The sequence below is a fragment of the Pelobates fuscus genome, chromosome 1, assembly GCF_036172605.1.
Source record: "Pelobates fuscus isolate aPelFus1 chromosome 1, aPelFus1.pri, whole genome shotgun sequence".
In the NCBI taxonomy this organism is placed as follows: Eukaryota; Metazoa; Chordata; class Amphibia; order Anura; family Pelobatidae; genus Pelobates; species Pelobates fuscus.
Genome location: NC_086317.1, coordinates 313,257,602 through 313,276,797, shown reverse-complemented (window position 1 = coordinate 313,276,797; position 19,196 = coordinate 313,257,602). Strand labels below are relative to the sequence as shown.

At 42.9% G+C, this 19,196-nt stretch overlaps 1 protein-coding gene across 2 annotated transcripts in view; it reads right to left on the bottom strand.

Moving 5' to 3' along the window:
- Positions 1-3,120: 3,120 nt before the first annotated feature.
- AFF3 (ALF transcription elongation factor 3) overlaps positions 3,121-19,196 on the bottom strand; it is a 487,926-nt gene continuing 471,850 nt past the window's right edge. For both annotated transcript variants that reach the window (XM_063458843.1, XM_063458853.1), the window contains exons 17-19: positions 16,520-16,569; positions 7,611-7,834; positions 3,121-3,735 (exon numbers count right to left, since the gene is read on the bottom strand). In XM_063458843.1, the coding sequence (XP_063314913.1) occupies positions 3,614-3,735; positions 7,611-7,834; positions 16,520-16,569 (396 nt within the window). In that variant the 3' untranslated portion in view covers positions 3,121-3,613. The remainder of the gene's footprint in view (positions 3,736-7,610; positions 7,835-16,519; positions 16,570-19,196) is intronic.

Here is a 19,196-nt window from a genome sequence, read left to right as displayed (position 1 = left end):
TCCGATGACCTGTCGGAAGAAGAATACTCACCGGCTCCAGCACCGGGAATACCTCCACAGCCCAATAGACCCACACCGGACTCCACTCCGGTAACTACGCTGATCCTGAAGCAACTGCTCGCAGACCTTCAAACTAGCTTGCAGACGGATATTTTGGCGCTAAGGGGAGACCTGAGAGGCCTGACAACCCGTATGGACTCCCTCGAAAACAGTTCCACAAAGAACGCCCAAGACATCGGGGAGCTCCGAAAAACCGTGAGTGACCTGCAACTGCAGCAACGGAACACGGAGCACCGCATGGCGGAACAGGAGGATGTCAGAAGGCGCAACAATATTAAACTGAGGGGGATCTCTGAGGCGATACCCACAGCGGCATTACCACCACTTATCAAACGCCTGATCACAAACATACTGCCGCATACCCAAGCAGACAGAATAAGCCCCGAACACCTCTTCAGGATCCCCATCTCACCCAAAGCACCACCTTCAGCCTCCAGAGATGTAATCCTGGCCTTCCACACACGTCAGGACAAAACGACAATCCTCACCGCCCTACGGGGTAAATCACCACTCCACTTTGAGGGCATGACACTAACTTTCTTTGCGGACCTATCGAGCGACACCCTGGCGTGGCGGCGCTCCTTCAGGCCACTCACCACGCTCCTACGACAACAAGACCTCCAATATCGATGGCAGCCAGCCCACACACTGACCATTCACCAGGGTACAGACTCCCATCAAATCCGCAACATAAGCGAAGCAGCACAGCTACTGCAGGCCTTGGGCCTACCACGGGACTCTCTTACGCCGCCTAACTGCCAGAGCACACCATCTCCAAATCGCACCTGGGATCCGTCCCGAACAACCACATTCGTACCACAGGGACTAACACCCGACCCCTATGCAACAGTCACCACATGAACGGAATATGGCGACATCGCACCCAACTCGGGACTCAGGGACTGCCACCACAAGGCTAAGCAACCCACCTAACACAGGCCTTACCAAGGCTACATGCATTTTATTTTGTTTCTCTACTTTTAATGTTTATGTTTATCTTGCATGCCTCCTATTAATGTTTAACTGCCAGTTGATTGCGGCCACGGCCTTGTCCAGACGCATACCCCCTGTCGCTCAACACACAGTGAGCGCTAACTATAACACCCCCTGCTACTTGCCCACCACCTATTCCGGCACAAGGTGGCTAGAATGCTCCTACCTTAACTGACCACCAAGCGAATGCACGCCCGTATTTCAGCATATGCATCCTATGTTTTATTTAATCTTCTAGTGCCTGGTTTCTCCCTCAGATATCCAGCACAGCAGAACTGTTCACGCTAGCAAACCACATGTCACAAGCAAATTGTCTAGCTGCACTCACGTATCTGCTTGCTTATTTCGTTGTTTAATGATTTTTACCACACTACAGAGGCAGACATCTAAGCGACTAGAACATTTCATATCACCAGCGTAGCTAGCACTGCTCCACGCAATGTTCAATAGCTTGTAATATAACCTAGCACAGCGTTAGGCCACCTGCCAAGTGCCAACATAATTTAAGGCAGCACTCCAAATCTGCTTATAACTGGCATAACACTGATGGATTACTTCCTTTTTCCTTTGTCTGAAGCACACTATTACCAACCTGAGTATAACGATATCCTCTTTAGCATGAAAGGCAATGTTATGTGCTATGCAGCCCTTGTTTGTTTATCTAAAGCCAGAATTTACACTGAGCTCCATGTGTTGTGTATTCAGTGATGAATAACACACTAAAGCTCACCTTCCTAGCACGTATCCCTAGGCAAAAAATGTCCCTACACCCCTGCCACCACCACGTTGACGACAATAACTTATTGTCGAAGGTTGGTTTATAGCACTTTTGTCCTATCTAAGCATATAACTCTCTTGCCCCGATAACGGGGAGAGAGTGCCCGAAAAGCAATATTAATGCAGGTGCAAAAGGGTGCAGCTTTATTTAAAACATGCCAAACGTGAGGCCATGCTAGAATAACTGGTTACCCAAGCAACCTTACTGATATACGCTGGCATAGAAATGCTCAATTCCCCAGACTTAATCTTATGTTATTTCACATCACCTTCCCGGGAACGCAATCAAGGCATCCAGAATGGGCATAGGTTGATACACATTGAGGGGCCCACAGCCCGCGACCCTGTCTTCAGAGCAGGGACTTTCTCTCCCTAAGGACAGAGGCAAGAGCACTCCAATTTACAATGTATGCTCCTATCTACATAAAACGCATTGGCTCATACAGCATGATACTTTAAGCTTAAACTACTAGCTGATAGACTTACTCACTCCTGGAACAAGCATTGTATAGTCTTGTAACAACAGATTTGGAGGTTCACCCGCTTAGTTTGAATAGCTTTGTGTTAGCCTGAACCTAGCTTGTTAACATGCATAATACTTTTACCATATGCTATAACCTTCGTATTTTGTTTTATTATACTACTTTACGTTTTTAGTTTGCATTATTAATCTTATGTTCTGTTAAACCTATGATGTACCATGCGATAGCCATAGGAGTACACTCAATCTAGGCGCATAATCTAACCTCTCATACGTACTCCACATACACATATCTCAGCCTGCTTAATGAAGTAACAAGATTACTCTCCTCATAAATGCTATGCCACACACCTATAACTCTAAGCATAACCATAATTATCATAAGCTTGTGTAGCTAGGCATTAACACTATGTTTTACTAATGCATCAAAGCTTGATATTCTCAATATATATATCTATAAAATGTGCTGTTTTTCTGCCACGTACATAAATATTGTTGATATGCTTGCATCTGCTGTCGTGGCTCTGCAAGATTGTATGTTATCTTATGCACAAGAAAAATAAAGAATTAAAAAAACAAAAACAAAAAAAAAAAACAATTTGGTACAAATATCAGTTTCTGAGACCTGTGCTTGATTTCACATTAGTTTGATATTTACCTTTCTCATTAGTAAACAGACCCCTTAGGGTTGATCCAGAAGATGCTTCTGGGACCATTTGACGCCTCTAATTTTGCCAGTATACAAAATTACCAGTAAATAATCATATAACAGGCTTAGACTGTACAACATTTCAAACAGAAGACACACGCAGATATAAGAAATATTTATTTAAAACAATTTTCTTAAAATTATACCATTAATATAATATAATCAGAATAATCTCTTTTGGATAAATGGAATATGTGTCTTTTATGCAGCATGAGCAGGGTAAAGTTTGATCCATCACACGGCTCTTGATTATTCACTTGGTTTAATCCATAATGCGGTGCAATGACACACAACTCTTCTACATGGCAACCATATTTGTGGCAAAGTGCTCTAGTGATCATTTCTTGTAGCAAAAGTATTCTGGAAAACTTGGTATAAAATTACCAAATCATCATGTGGTTGGATCTGGGAACATGACCAGCTGTCAAACCTTCCTTTCATGTCTGAAACCCAAGCAAGACAAGAAAACTTTCCAGCACTGTGGAATTAATTGCCACCTTGAAGACATGTGTTGTTTCAGAGCGCAGTGTTTGGAAACCTTATAGTTCAATAGAAAAAAAAAGATGCTGTAATTTTAAAAGCATCAAGAGTCACTAGAGCAGATGCGGATTATGTCGTATCCAGTGGAGTCCTTGACGTGTGTATCGCACCAAGTGTTCCATCGAACTATGCAAGGTGATAGGTCCCATCAATGCATCCAACTCATTAAAGAACTCTAGTAAACAAAGAGATTATTATTAAACCAATCACTTTACTATATTGACCAATGACCATAGATGCAAACAACAGAATACTTGTTAGCCTTGCATGTTCCTTTACATTGTGTATTGTTTTGAAATTATTGACTGTGTGTGTATTGTCAATTATACTTTTTCATTTACCCAACCACACAAATAAATAAGTACATTTAAGTCAACCAATCTGAGTATTTAAACCATGGGAAGGCCTATAAAGGACCTCCTTGAATACTCAGTCTGCATGTAGCCATTAAGAGTTTCACATTGGTGTTTTTTTTTTTTTTTTATCAGGCCTTATGATCTTAGACTGTTTTTTCAAGATATGATTTTGTTTAATTTCACAGTTTTGTCGACTGAAAAAATTATATTGAAGAAAAAAAAAAGCGCATAAATCAAGGTTTCAAATGGTAAGTATCAGTGTTTTTGACAATTTTTTTTAAAGATCCCTAGATCTCCTCACTATTATTAGTATGAAGTTGGCAATTAGGGACATATTTTGGGCAGGGTGGCTAGGGGCTTAAGGAGTCCTAGCCACACGAGTAGGGTGGGAACCATTAACACTTAAGAGACTGGGCATCTCCTTATTTTGGCCAAATATTTTCTTTTTTTTTTTTTTTTAAATCCCGGATTAACTCCTTTGAGGCCCAGAAAACTGAGATAAATGGGTTTGTGCTTCTGTGGTTCCATTTGGAATTTTCCAGTTTCTACTCCTGCCAGAACCTAGAACCTTTTTTGACACAGTTTTATTCAGAAAAAAAAACAAACAAAAACTTTGGCCTCTAGTAAATAAAAAAACATTATTTTCTTCAATACTATGGAGTGCGACATAATCTGACTTTTGTTCATTGGTGTTTGCAGCACATTACATTAGGGTGTTTACCCAGAGAACCAGACTTTACTTAAAGGGACACTCTGGCCAGCTTTAATGCATTTGATAGATTTTGACTTCATTAATAATGTGCTGTATTTTTTGCTTGCTCAACTCTTTATAAATTTTGCACAGAAAAAAATAAATGTGTTTCAGAGTGCGGTATTCAAATCCTTCCTTCTTAGCCACGCTAACTTATGGCTCTAGCATAGAGCCATCTCATTGAGAATTCCCTGGCACAGACTGAAAGTCTGTATTTGGGAAAGAATGGAGGGCTAATAAAGATGCTGTAAAGTTTATGCAAAGATTATGATTTTTCATATACCCCCAAAGAAAACATGCATTCATGTTCTTTGGAATTATAACTACTAAATAAGTGAAAGAAAGAAAAAAAAATCAGTGAAGTTCTTATTATGGTAATAATGATTATGTATGTTCTATTGTGTTTTAAAGTGGTAGGCAACCTTTGGCACTCCAGATGTTGTGGACTACATCTCCCATAATCCATAAGGTTGCCTATCCCTGGACCGTTAGGGTGTTATGCTACATTCAATGAGCACTGGGATTACTAGATAGAATGCTTGTTATGTAATAAAAATCTGGCTTTTGAGTAGAAACTTGAAACAAGACAAACACAAGTGAATTGTCGGGAATTCAAAGTGAATTTCTGTTTAATAATACACAGTTTTCCACAATTATCGCAGATAGCCTTATGGCACTCTCCGCCTGGTGAGCGGAGGTGGGTAGACCTGGAGTCATTGATGGTGGGGGCGGATATACCGCAGCTACTAATTTGGGTTCCTAAAGATAAAAGACCAATTATTAGGGCTACGTGCCCAGCTATATTGAATTCTATTCACGTATGGGATAGGACCCAGCAGAAGTATGGATTAGCATCAACCCCGTCTCCACTGATGCCTTAATTGCGAAATAGGGCATTCCCGCCGGGTATGTCGGCAAGGAACTTTAGGAATCTGGAACGTATAGGCCTGCAGCGCATTCACCAGTTAGTGCAGGGCTCCGAAGTAATAACTTTTGACAACCTACAACAAAGGGGTCACCTCACACCTGCAGACTTCTTTAGATACCTTCAAATAAGGGATTTTGCGAGACTCCCGTGGGTCCGAGCTGCGGCCCAAACACCCATGACCTTTTTTGAACGAATATGCCTTCGAGACCATATGCCTACGGGTCTGATAACCCAGTTGTACGCTCACCTCTGCTCTGTGTCCACGGTTGAGGGCGACATGGCCTATATTGATCAGTGGGAAAGGGACTTAGGGGAGCACCTAGAGGGGGTGGAATGGCAGGAGATCTGGGAAGCCAATCATAGCTCTTCTGTGTGCGTAACGATACAGGAGCAAGCAGTCAAGACGATGCTTCGCTGGTATACAACCCCTGTAAAGCTATGCCACATGAAAAAGTGTCCTACAGATTTCTGCTGGAGAGGTTGTGGGATGAAAGGGACCTATATCCACATGTGGTGGGAATGCCCCCTGATGGTTCGCTTTTGGCAACAGGTTAGAGATATGATGGCACAGGTATTTTCCAGACCCCCTCCCCTGGACCCGTGGCTTTACCTGCTCGGTAGAACGGTAGAAGGGTGGACGAGACGTGAACAAAAACTCATTCATAAATTTACGCTGGCAGCCAGGAGAGCAGTGGCAGCTGACTGGCTTAAACAGACCACGCCGGCCATAGCGGGGGTAATTAATAGAATACGAGAGGTATACGTGATGGATGACCTGACGGCACGGGTCAGAGGAACACAGATACAATTCCAAAAAATCTGGGCGCCCTGGGACAATAGCCCCTTGTGTTAGGACTAGCAGCGATACCGAGAAACTGATACTTATGTAGACGGACGGATGAGGGTCCCTGATGACCCCCTCCCCACCACGCCCCCCGCCCCCCCCCCCCCCCCCCTACCCCTGTCTCTCTGATTTCTCTCTTTTCTCTCTTTCCTGGCCTTTTTCTTCTTTCTCTCTTTAATTTTTGTAACTATGGCTAGCATATATTTGCCAGAGACTGCTGGGAGCGAGCTCCCGAGAGATGTAGCCACTACAGTTGTGCCCGCGGGCTAGACCCTATAGAGAGCCCCGCTTACCACAGGGACCTCCTCGCTGGGGGAGGTCACGCGCTACTGCTGCTCTTATGCCCATATGCACTGTAGATACATGACATACCTCAGACTTCAGGTAGCGCTCTGATTACCTCTGCAAAACCGCGGACACCGAGCCGACTAACGGCTACTGGCATCACCAAACAGTTCTCGGGAGACCACTACAACGGCCTCAGATACGAGAATGGGTTGTCATTGACCACCGTTATTACTCATGGTTACAGATCTAGTTATGTTAATGTTACCTGTATATGCTAGGGGAGATGCCCTTGGTCTGCCGATACGAAACGCTAACTGCATAAATAAATAAAGGGGCAGGTCGACCAGGAAGACTCAATTACAGAAGGTCATTCTTACCCGCTGTCTATGCTTTTTCTTTTACTAAAATCTAAAATTGTGCAATATGTTTTCTATGCCATGTATACATTGTTTTGACTGTTACCGCCTATGTCAACTGTCGTGGCTGCGTAGGCTCGTTGTTATGTCATGCACAACTAAAAATAAAGAATTTAAAAAAAAAAAAAAAAAATAATACACAGTTTTCTTCATTGTGGTAACTCTTGCTGGCATGATACCCTCCCAAAAAAGTGTCTGTTACAAGGCTAGCTAATGACACACTCAATGGTTGAGATACACTGCTGGCAGCAAGCTGCTATATCTAAGTATGTGCAGTGTTTAGAACTGAAAAACGACATATACAGTCTCCAAGCACCATGACCACTACAAATCAGCTAAGTGGTAATGGTGCTTGCAGTAACCTTTGAAATGTTAATGAATATACATATAAACTATTTGTCTACTTTGAGAGTTTTGGAATAGTATACAGTAACATTCAATGAAGGTATTCGGGAAAGCATACTGACCTATGTTGTCTTTGGCGAGATTGTCAGCAATCTCCCAGTAATCATAGCTGTGCAGAATGCTATTGGTAATACTGACATGGTTGGCCGCCATCTGATGAATGCGCTGGGGGATGCTGATTATAGAATTGCTGGAGGGAGTCCCAGTGCTGGTGTTTCTTCCTTGAGATCCAGTAGAGCTCAATGGAGAAGGACTGGGAGAGGTGGGAGATGGGGCTCCCGTGGCCCTAAATAAAAAAGGGTGGGGTTAAGACATGATAAATACAGTTGAAAACTTAGATAAGACTGAGTCTCCTGGATTATCTGTGGAACCCTGCTAGGGATAAGAGCTGGACATCTTATGTATCTAAGACAGTGCACACTTTGAATGTAGGAGGCCCTATCATATGAATTAGGCGGTGGACCTTTTGATACTCATTGGGCCTCTACATTTAGGCTGATACATTTGAGTCCTTACATTCTAAAGAAATAATAAATAAATAAATGTTTATTCTTCTTGTTTCTGAATGCTATGCTTCATGCCATGCTATGTTTTTTCTTGTTGCTGCCAAAACCTTTTGAATAATCTAGAGTGTTTAGGCATATTTCTAGAAAATATACAGACCATGGACAGCGGATAGAGGTAATGAAAACTTAAGTTTGAATTTCTTTCCAGAATTATTTTACCTAAGAACAATCCAAAAAAGTAGGGAAATAAATCAGCCCTCACCCAACGGAAACTCAAGAAATCATGTTTCCTTAACTGTCCCAGAGTTCCCAACTTGACATGCAAATGAGCACTGACAGGCATGTTGTCAGACTTGTCAGACTTCACTTTCCATACTTACAGATATTTTTAGCAATGGACACTTTTTTAGACAGAGTTTGCTTTTAAAAAGCTGTGTTTAAAACAGCATCTATTGCTAAAGATATCTGCAGGTATGGAGAGAGAAGTCTGAAACAACATGCCTGTCAGTGCTCATTTGCATGTCACGCTAGGAATTCTGGGACAGATGAGGAAACATGATGGCTAGAGTTTCTGTACCAAAAGAGGAATTTAGAAAGTCCAACTTGAGATATACAGGTGATGTACAGCTGAACAGTATATACTGTTACTGCAATGACACAGTTAAGAGAAAATATGTGTAGCAAGATGGTTTACTATTCAATGTGAACATGATATGAAAAATATAGGTCTGCAATTTTCTAACCACAAGGCTTGAATCATGTTAAACAATTAAAGTGACACTATAGGCACCCAGACCATTTTATCTCATTGAAGTGGTCTGGGTTTCTCTGTCCCTTTAACCCTGCAATGTAAAACAATGCAGTTTCTGAGAATCTGCAAAAATTACATTGCAGGTTTAACTCCACTGCTAGCGACTGTCTTACAAACATCCCCTAGAAGTGATTCACAGAGTTTTACTCCGTAAACAATGCTGAATGCCAATGTATAAATTACATTTGATTCTCTTTAACCCCTTCCCAACCGCGGATGTATCAGACAAAAAACGGTCCTTAAGGACCTCGGACGTACGTGGTATGTCCACAGCTATTTTGAGCGCTGGAAGCAATCGTGATCGATTCCAGCCACTCTGATAGTATTGCAGCAATGCCTCGATGTTGAGGCATCGTGTAATACTGTTCATTTCTGCCGGAGCGATCACTTCCGGGTTGCTCAACGTGGCGCCCGGCAGGTAAGCAAAGCATTGGAAGCCATCGGGGTCGAGGCACTCAGCGAAGAACTATATATATAAAAAATCAATAAAAATGTAATTAAATAATTGCTATTAACTCCCCTCCTCCCCCAGCCATATGGCTCCCAAGATGGCGCTGACTTTCTAAAGGCAGTGCATCATGGGGCTTCTGGGGGGTGTCCCTAGCCTGCCTCATCATAGGGGCAGGCTAGGATCATCCAATCACAGCCTGCCCCAATAACAACTTTATTATAACTATGATTCCCATTTGTCTGATCAGGTCAATATTAGTAAATATGGACTCTGATCAGTGTGGATCTCCCTCCCTCTATTCACTTGTATTTTAGTGAGAGAGGGAGAGAGATCTGTGTTTTAGATTTAGTTAATTTTAGGTAGGGATTTGTAAAATCTTGAGACCCAAAGGCTCTTTTCAGAGCCATTAACCCCTATCTTGCCAGTGATCACTATAATCACTGGCTCTTGTATAGCAGCACTTTTTTGCTGTCTGTGCATTTTTTTAGGGGTTCATTTTTTTGTGATTTAGTTTTCTTGTGAGAACAGAAGGTCTTTTCAGAGCTATTAACCCTTATTATGCCAGTGATCACTGTATAGTTCACAGGCTCTTGCACACATTTTTTTTTTTTTGTGTTTTTTTTTGTGACAGTACACTAAGTAAAGTGATTGTGATCATGTCACAGGGGTCACATAGGTCGTATAGCGCTGAGGAGGTGTATGCTATCCTTGCATTGGAGTCTGACGCGTCTCTGTCAGACTCCGACCCTAATTTTGACCCTGCCAGGTGCTCAGATACATCATCACTAGATACAGTGTCTGCTGCTAGTAATGTATCTAGTGATGATGTATTCGTGGCTGCTAGTCCCCCTGCCAGAAGGAGACGTGCTGCTTCAGCTGGCAGTACTGCTGAGGAGTGGGTATCGCCTCATCGCCAGAGGCCAGATATCCCACCCTTCACTGCAAATCCTGTCATCAATTTGGATGTCGCAGGATTTAGCCCTCAGCAGTTTATGGAGGTGTTTCTCGGCGATGATGTATTGGGGAACATTGTCGCCCAAACTAATTTATATGCTGATCAGTTCGTGCTGCAAAGCCTGACTCTTTTTTGGCAAAGCAGCAATGGGCCCAACGATCTGCCAGAATTTAAAAGATTCTGGGCATTGACTATGCTGATGGGCATCATAAAGAAGCCCTCCATCCGCTCCTACTGGAGCAGTAGCCCCATCTGCTCTACCCCCATTTACTCCCAATGTATGTCGAGGAAGAGGTATGGAATGATTCTGCATTTCATGCACTTCAGCGGCAACAGCCTGTACCCCCTAGGGAGCATCCCCAGTTTGACAGGCTGTAGAAAATCCGCCCCCTGATTACCCACTTCGCTGCCAGGTTTGCAGAAGCTTATACACCTGGAAGGAATATATGCGTGGATAAATACCTGATGAAGTATAAGGGTAGGCTGGCATTCAAGCAGTATATTCCTTCCGAACGCTCTAGGTATGGTGTAAAGGTGCATAAGCTCTGTGATAGCGAGACTGGGTATACTCAGGCCTTCCGGGTGTACGAGGGAAAGGATAGGCACCTTGACCATGCAGGCTGCCCAGAACATATGGAAACCAGTGGCAAGATTGTCTGGGACCTGATATTCCCCCTGATGAACAAAGGGTACCACTTGTATACATACACTTTGTATAAAAGTGTCCCTTTGTTCAAGCTACTGTACTGTTTTGATACAGTAGCTTTCGGTACAATACTGTAAAAAAGAACCGCCCAGGTTTCCCAAGATAACTTGCACGCACCCGGCTCCCTCAGCTCTGCGCCAAGAGGAGCTGTTGGCAGTTAAGTACAGAGACAAGAAGGATGTGTATCTTCTTACCACCATCCACACTGAGAAGACTGTGGAGGTCTCTGTATGTGGCAGAGCTGAGAGCACAATGAAGCCAGTGTGCATAAAGGCCTAGAACCGGCATTTGTGTAGGGTTGATCTGGAAGATCAGCTGTTGCAGCCCTACCTAATTATACGCAAGACAAGGGCCTGGTACAAAAAGGTTGCAATCTACCTAATGCAGATTGCAACCTACAACGCTTTTTTGTTGTTCAAAAAAGCAAACCCCGGGATGCAACTAAGTTTTTTTACAGTTTCAACTCCAGATCAATTCAGGAATGTTGTACCTTGATGCACCTGCTCCCCGGGTGGTGATGGGAGAGAGCAGAGTTGGGGCTACACATTTTATTTTTAAAATTCCCCCTACTGCGGCAAAGCAGAATCCCCCAAAAAAGATGCAGAGTCTGTTTTAAGAGGGGGCGAAAAGATACTGTATATCACTGTCCTGATTGCCCTGGTCAGCCTGGACTCTGCATTGGGGACTGCTTCAAACGATACCACACACTGGTCCATTTAAAAAAAAAAAAAATTGTAACATTTGCCGATCAGTTTTTTTTGTTTAGTTTTTTTGTTATGTTTACCCTATGCATGGGGGTATGGGTGTACTAAGGAGGCTTTGCAGACAACAACTTAGAGTGTTTTCTTGCAATAACCAACAACAGGCTCTCCTGAGTCACAGTCAAAAAGCAATGTGTGTGTAAAAATGAAAATTGAACAATTACCACCACACACTGTCTCCAATTTTTTGGGCTAAAACTATTTCATCAAAGGCATTAAAGCACTCCATATACAATACCTCGAGGTATCTCTGTTTCAAATATATACACTTTCATGGCAATACATAAAACTGGGGTACGTGATAAGCCCCAAGCTAGAGATAGGCCTATCAGAAGAAATACTCTAAATTACAAGTCATACAATTGTAACTGGACCTTCCCAAAATCCTGGCACACCTATGCATGGGGGGGCATGGGTGTACTAAGGATGCCTTTCAGAAAACAACCTGCAGTGTTTTTTTGCAATAACCAACAACAGGCTCTCCTAAATCTGTCAAAAAGCAATATGTGTGTAAAAATGAAAATTGAAAAATTACCACCACACACTTTCTCCAATTTTTTGACTAAAACGATTGCATCAAAGGCATCAAAACACTTCATGTACAATACCGTGGGGTGTCAACTTTTTAAATATATGCACGCCCATGGCAAGAAAATAAATTGGGATATCTGAAAAGGACCCCAAAAAGAAGATAGGAAAAGAAGATATGTAAAATTTAAAAAACACACGTCAGAAATTTGGCTTTGCACCCCTCAAACAACCGAACAAACCTATGCATAGGTGGTATCACTGTACTCAGGAGATGTTGCTGAACACATATTGGAGTGTTCTTTGACAGCAATACATAACAGGAGCTGAGAATCCATGACTAAAGTACAATATGTGTGAAAATTAAAACAAAAAAATGCCTACCCAAATGTTTGACAGAGACTGCTGGTAGAATTAGTGCATGGAAAGTGTTAAAATACCACCATTTGCAGCTCGCTTTCTGGGTTTGGCTGCACAGCTTGTATGTTCCGCGTCGACTGACTGACCTGGGGGCATCCCCGTTGTATATCTGCAGCCACACGGACGTCCTCTGCCAACTGGAGTGAGGCCTATCAAGCGCTGCTATAGGGAGAGGTGGCCGATCTCCCGAACCAGCTCACACTGATCTCCAGCAACATCTAGATGGTGCCCCGCAACCTCCCCCCCTTTGGACCAGTGGGGGTGATCCTGGTCCCCACCCTGGAGGCTCCCTTACTCCACCTGGGAAGTGTGGTACCGCCGAAAGCAGCAACAACTTACCACAAGGCTCACTTAAAATGGCAGATGCTGCATGCCCCCTGCACTACTTTAACACAGTTATGTCCAAGTTGGATAAAATCTTCCATGACTTCTGGAGGAAGCTGTCTTCCCAGCTACATGTGCCTGCTCCCCAAGCCCCACACGACCACTCACCTGGGAGTCTTCCCCGGTGGATTCGGATCCGATCTGTAGTGAGGGGCACTGGAAGAGTGCACAGAGGACGGAAGAAACAGCACTGACGGCTCACGAGGGGTGCAGAGTACAAGCCTGCAGTGGAGCTGAGCTCACTCAGAGCCAGCAAGAGCCCCAAACACGAAGCAGCACGGAGGGGAGAGCAGAAAGAGCCGAGGGAGGTATCCTACTACCTGGGTACTTCCACAGCCCTGCAGCTAAGCCAGCCAAACCACCACAGCCTCTGGGCCTGCATCCTGCCCTTAGCAGGCATAGGCTGAATACTCGAAAATTAACATTCAGCACATCTTCCCATGGGGACATGTCCCTCTCCACCCCCCCTCATGAATGTTTTGTTGTTTAGTTGAGCACACTATGTCACATGTATCTTGGACACTTACCTCTGAAGCTGCCTAGAGTGGCACCACACTCATGCCTTTAGCCTTGCACAATCAACTATATTCCTGTTTGCAATATACTTAGGCATCTGTTTACATTACTTCTATAACTATAAAATGTTATGATTACTTTCACCAGCTAGGTCCTTACCATATGCTGTCTCTAACTCGCTCATCTGCATTGTCTTGTGCTGGTTTTACTTATCTTGTACTATTACACTCTCCCTGGATAAGGGGACAATATCGGTCAGGCATAGGTTGAACCAGATGCTCACACACTGCAATTCAACAGTAGCTGTGACCAACTGTATATACCTTCTCACTCATTGTCAGATACAGTAATACTTGCATCTCATGTTATTATTGATGCGATTGGGAGTCCAACCAGCGGTATACCTGCATGCTGTCTTCCACCGGTTACCCTTGACAAGGGGCAACCTTAACCAGCAACCACACAAGTGGTGGCCTAACCTTGACAAACATACTCAGCTAGCATGCACCTCACCAGACATGCAACACACATATATGTGCGTATAGCCTGAACGCGCCACCGCTTACTCACAACCGCACGCTCCCACATTAGTTTATCAGATGTTGGCTCTACACCGGAGGCATGCTACTCTTATCCTAATATTACCTCCATAAATGCCAAGTTATATAATCCTGTAATACCTTACTACCTACCCATATTTTGGCATGACCTACATCATCTTGTTTCCTTATTTAAAAAATTGTGCAGTTCAATCTTGTGTCATGATACTCAATGCCTTGATACGCCTGGGAATGCTGTTGTGGCACTGCAGGCCTGCTTGTAACTCATTTTGCACAACAAAAATAAAGAATTAAAAAAAAAATACCACCATTTGAAATACCCTAGGGCAGGGGTGTCAAACTCAAATTCATCGGGGGCCGCATCAGCAGTTTGGTCACCCTCAAAGGGCCGGTTGTATCTGTAGGACTATGTGTCCACTCTTTATTATCATAAATTATTACACACACACACTGACAGAGACATACACACACATTGACAGACAGACATACACAGACATACACACACACTGACAGACATACACACACACTGACAGACATACATATACACACACACACACACTGACAGAGACATACACACACACACTGACAGACAGACATATACACACACACACACACACACACACACTGACAGACATACACACAGACTGACAGACATACACACAGACTGACAGACATACACACAGACTGACAGACATACACACAGACTGACAAACATACACACACACTGACAGACAGACATATACACACACACATACTGACAGAGACATACACACACACACACACACTGACAGACATACATACACACACAGACACACTGACAGAGACATACACACACACACACACACTGATAGACATACACACACACACTGACAGACATACACACACACTGACAGAGACATACACACACAATGACAGACAGACATACACACACACACACTGACAGAGACACACACACACACTGACAGAGACACACACACACACTGACAGAGACATACACACACACTGACAGAGACATACACACACACTGAAAGACAGACATACACACACACAGACTGACAGACATACACACACACACTGATATACATACACACACACTGACAGACCGACATATACACACACACACACTGATAGAGACATACACACACACACACACACACTGACAGACAGAGACATACACACACACACACTGACAGACATACACACACACACACAGACAGACATACACACACACACACACACTGACAGAGACACACACACACTGACAGACACACACACACTGACACACACACACAGACTGACAGACACACACACACACACACACACACACACACACTGACAGACAGACATATACACACACACACACACACACACACACACTGACAGACAGACATATACACACACACACTGACAGAGACACACACACACACACACACACACTGACAGACAGACATATACACACACACACACTGACTGACAGGCATACACACACTGACAGACAGGCATACACACACTGACAGACAGGCATACACACACTGACAGACAGGCATACACACACTGACAGACAGACATACACACACTGACAGACAGACATACACACTGACAGACAGACACACACTGACAGACAGACACACACTGACAGACACACACACACTGACAGACACACACACACACAGACAGACATACACACAGACAGACATACACACAGACAGACATACACACACACAGACAGACATACAGGTTCAGGAGGGTGGCTTACCTGGGATCCAGAGTGCTGCCTGAGGTAGTTGGGAGTTGGAGGAGCTGGTCCTGCCCAGCCCCCCTCCTCTCTGCCCTCTGCTGTCTTCTTGGGAGGACTTCTTCCCAGGCTGATGTGAGGGGGCCGGCGGTAGCTCTGCCCCTGCTGGGCGCCAGCCGCGCTTTGTGCTACAGAGAGAGCAGGGATATGACGTGTTCATATCCCCGCCCCCTCCACACAATCCGCGGCACTGCAGCTTGGCGCTCGGCCACGCTACAAGAAGTGACCGGCAGGAGAGGGGAGCTGTGCGCTTCCCTCCTGCCGGTCACCCGGACATTTGCGCCCCCGGGCGGCAGCTACACGGGCCACATGACGAGGTCTGGCGGGCCGGATTCAGCCCGCGGGCCTTGTGTTTGACACCCGTGCCCTAGGGTGTCTACTTTTCAAAAATATATGGTTTGATGGGGGTAAATTACATTGTCAGGCTTCAAATGGGACATGGGTGCATGATGACCAGCTGTGAAAATTCCAAGTTGGAAAAAATACCCCATGTTGCTTAGACTGCACTTTTTACACTATCCCAATAAATCAGCAGCTCTTCAGATTTTATTTCCCATGATAAGTTTACTAAAACTTACTTGCCATTGCTAATCCAGCTTGAGGATGCCTGAGGAACTTTAGATGAACCCTGAAAAACACACAAAAATAGAGAACTGTGAGGATATTTATGGGGTAATAAATATTAAAATAATATTTTATAAAAATTGTAATTTAATCATTTTTATTAATATCATACATTTATATTTTGCCACAGTTTCCCTTGATTGATTTAAAGTGAAGAGTTACCCACTATTTTAACTCTTAGATCCTGGAGTATCTTTATTAGAGGAGTTGTATGAAACGTCACACATTAATCACAACCGATTATAAAAATATTAATTATTACAATAAATAATTAATAATAATATGTAACGTGCATGACAATAATCAGTGAATATTTAGGTATAACAATAGTTTAAAATATGTCAACAATAAACACAACAAAGATAATGTCTAAATCACATAAGGATGATGAGATTGTTAGTCTAAATAGAAACTATCCACCAGACGAGTATACTTGGCAAGTATTAGTACAAATTTCAAAACATATGAATAATCAAATAGCTTATTAGCAACAGTATCCATCAACATAAAGTTAGACTAACTTCCAAAGAAGTTGCATGCAAAATTATAGATAATTCCTCTAGAATTTAATTTACAAATATTTCAACATAGATGCATACTTCAGCAATGTTACAGGAATCATTCAGATGTCTTTAGAATTCCTTTTCACATAATGTAGCAGAGAGCTTGTATTCTACAACACAGCTCCAAGTTGTAAAAACCAGATGCTGACAGGGATTTAGAATCAGCACAGATAATTAACTTACTCACTGCTGGCTACAATTCTCACAGACGAAATACTTAAAGGACCACTATAGTGCCAGGAAAACTGGCTCTTTAGGGTCTCTAGGTCCCCCCCACCCTCAGGGCTCTCCTCCCGCCGTGCTCTAGGAGGTGGAAGGGGTTAAATTTACCTATTTTTCCAGTGCCGGGCAGGGGACTCTCCTCCTTCTCGTCGTCATCGGCTGAATGCGCATGCGCGTCACGAGCTGCGCGCGCATTCAGCAAGTCCATAGGAAAGCATTCTCATTTTGATTAAAGACAAGTGTATATATCGCTATATAATAGCTTGATTTGCTAAGCTTGGCAAATTACCAGTGAATTTATATAATTCTCATTCAGCTGCAGTCTGAATTTCCAATTATATAAAATTCACTCAGCTAAATATGATTTAAAACGTTTTGAAATCTGATCAGTATTATTTCTGATTTTAGTAAAAAAAAATAATTTAAATAAATTAAACTAGCATATTTACCAGTTCGTAGAAGAATATTCTTTAGGTTGGAGATATAATCCAGTGAATGATAAATGAAAGTGAGAGTTAGAGAATTTGAGTATGTTGTTAGTGTTGTTCTGGCTAGCAAAGACATTTAACAAAGTCCCAGCTCAGATAGGAAGAGCAGAGTGTTAGAGTGGTATTCCTTTGTCTGGTGATGCTTTGATGATCTCCTCAATCCCCAATTTCTGAATCTTGCATCCGACTCTCTAAAAGTGTTGTGCTCTTGTTTTCATTTTCTTTTCTTGAATTTCTTTACGTCACCAATTTAGAGTAACCAATAGGATTAGGTGGGTGTACCTTATTCTAATGATTGTTTTATAGACATTGATCAGTAGATGGCATTATTGCATTGCAATAAAGATTCATCACTAATTCCAACTACCACTTTGTCTAAGGGGCCCATTTCGTGCCGAAAATTACGTCAAATTTCTTTATCTTTATGGGTATTTCATCATGGCTGGCTGTCATACCTCAAAGGGATAGTGGTAGACTACCCGGTCTCCTTTTAATGCCATAAAGTATCTTTTTGATGCATCTGGACTTTGGTTCAACACACTCTGACAATGGGGTCTTATAAAAGTCCCACTGAATTTAAAAAGTAAAATGAATTACTGGTAGGGAGTACCTCTTCTTGGTAATTCTAATCTGTGTCTGGTTTTCTCAGTTACACTGTCCTATGGAGCTAAGTATATCTGTATTAGTAATATGTGACATATGGAAAGGCTGAGCCTGTGGGTGGAGCCTGTAGTTGTGGGAGGGGATATTGCTATACATTACAGGCCCCCCTTCCTCTGGGCTGAGACTGTCTGGTACATTACAGATCCATCTACTTCCAGTTCAAAGGTCATCAACACAAACTGCCTAAACTCCAGACTAGGGGGAGACTTGCTTTTCCCACAGAAATCACACATTTGCAGTGATGTTACTACCGCAAATGATCCTGAGTGGGCATATGCAAATAAGTTCAACAAAGAATCACAATACCGCAAACACTGACTCAAAGGATTCCATGTTTAAAATAGATTGAGGCAAAAATTGGATTCTCTGTTGAACTAATTTGCATATGCCCACCCGGAATCATTTGCAGTAGTAACATCACTGCAAATTTGTGATTTCTGTGGGAAAAGCAAGTCTTATGGCTTGACTGGTGTGCAGATTTTTGTTTAACATTGTATTGAATATCCACAGACTTCAGGTGGAAGGTTTTACAATTTCCCGCCACCATTTTGGTATATATATATATATACAGTGAGGGAGAAAAGTATTTGATCCACTGCTGATTTTGAATGTTTGCCCACTGACAATGAAATGATCAGTCTATAATTTTAATGGTAGGTGTATTTTAACAGTGAAAGACAGAAAAACAAAATCCA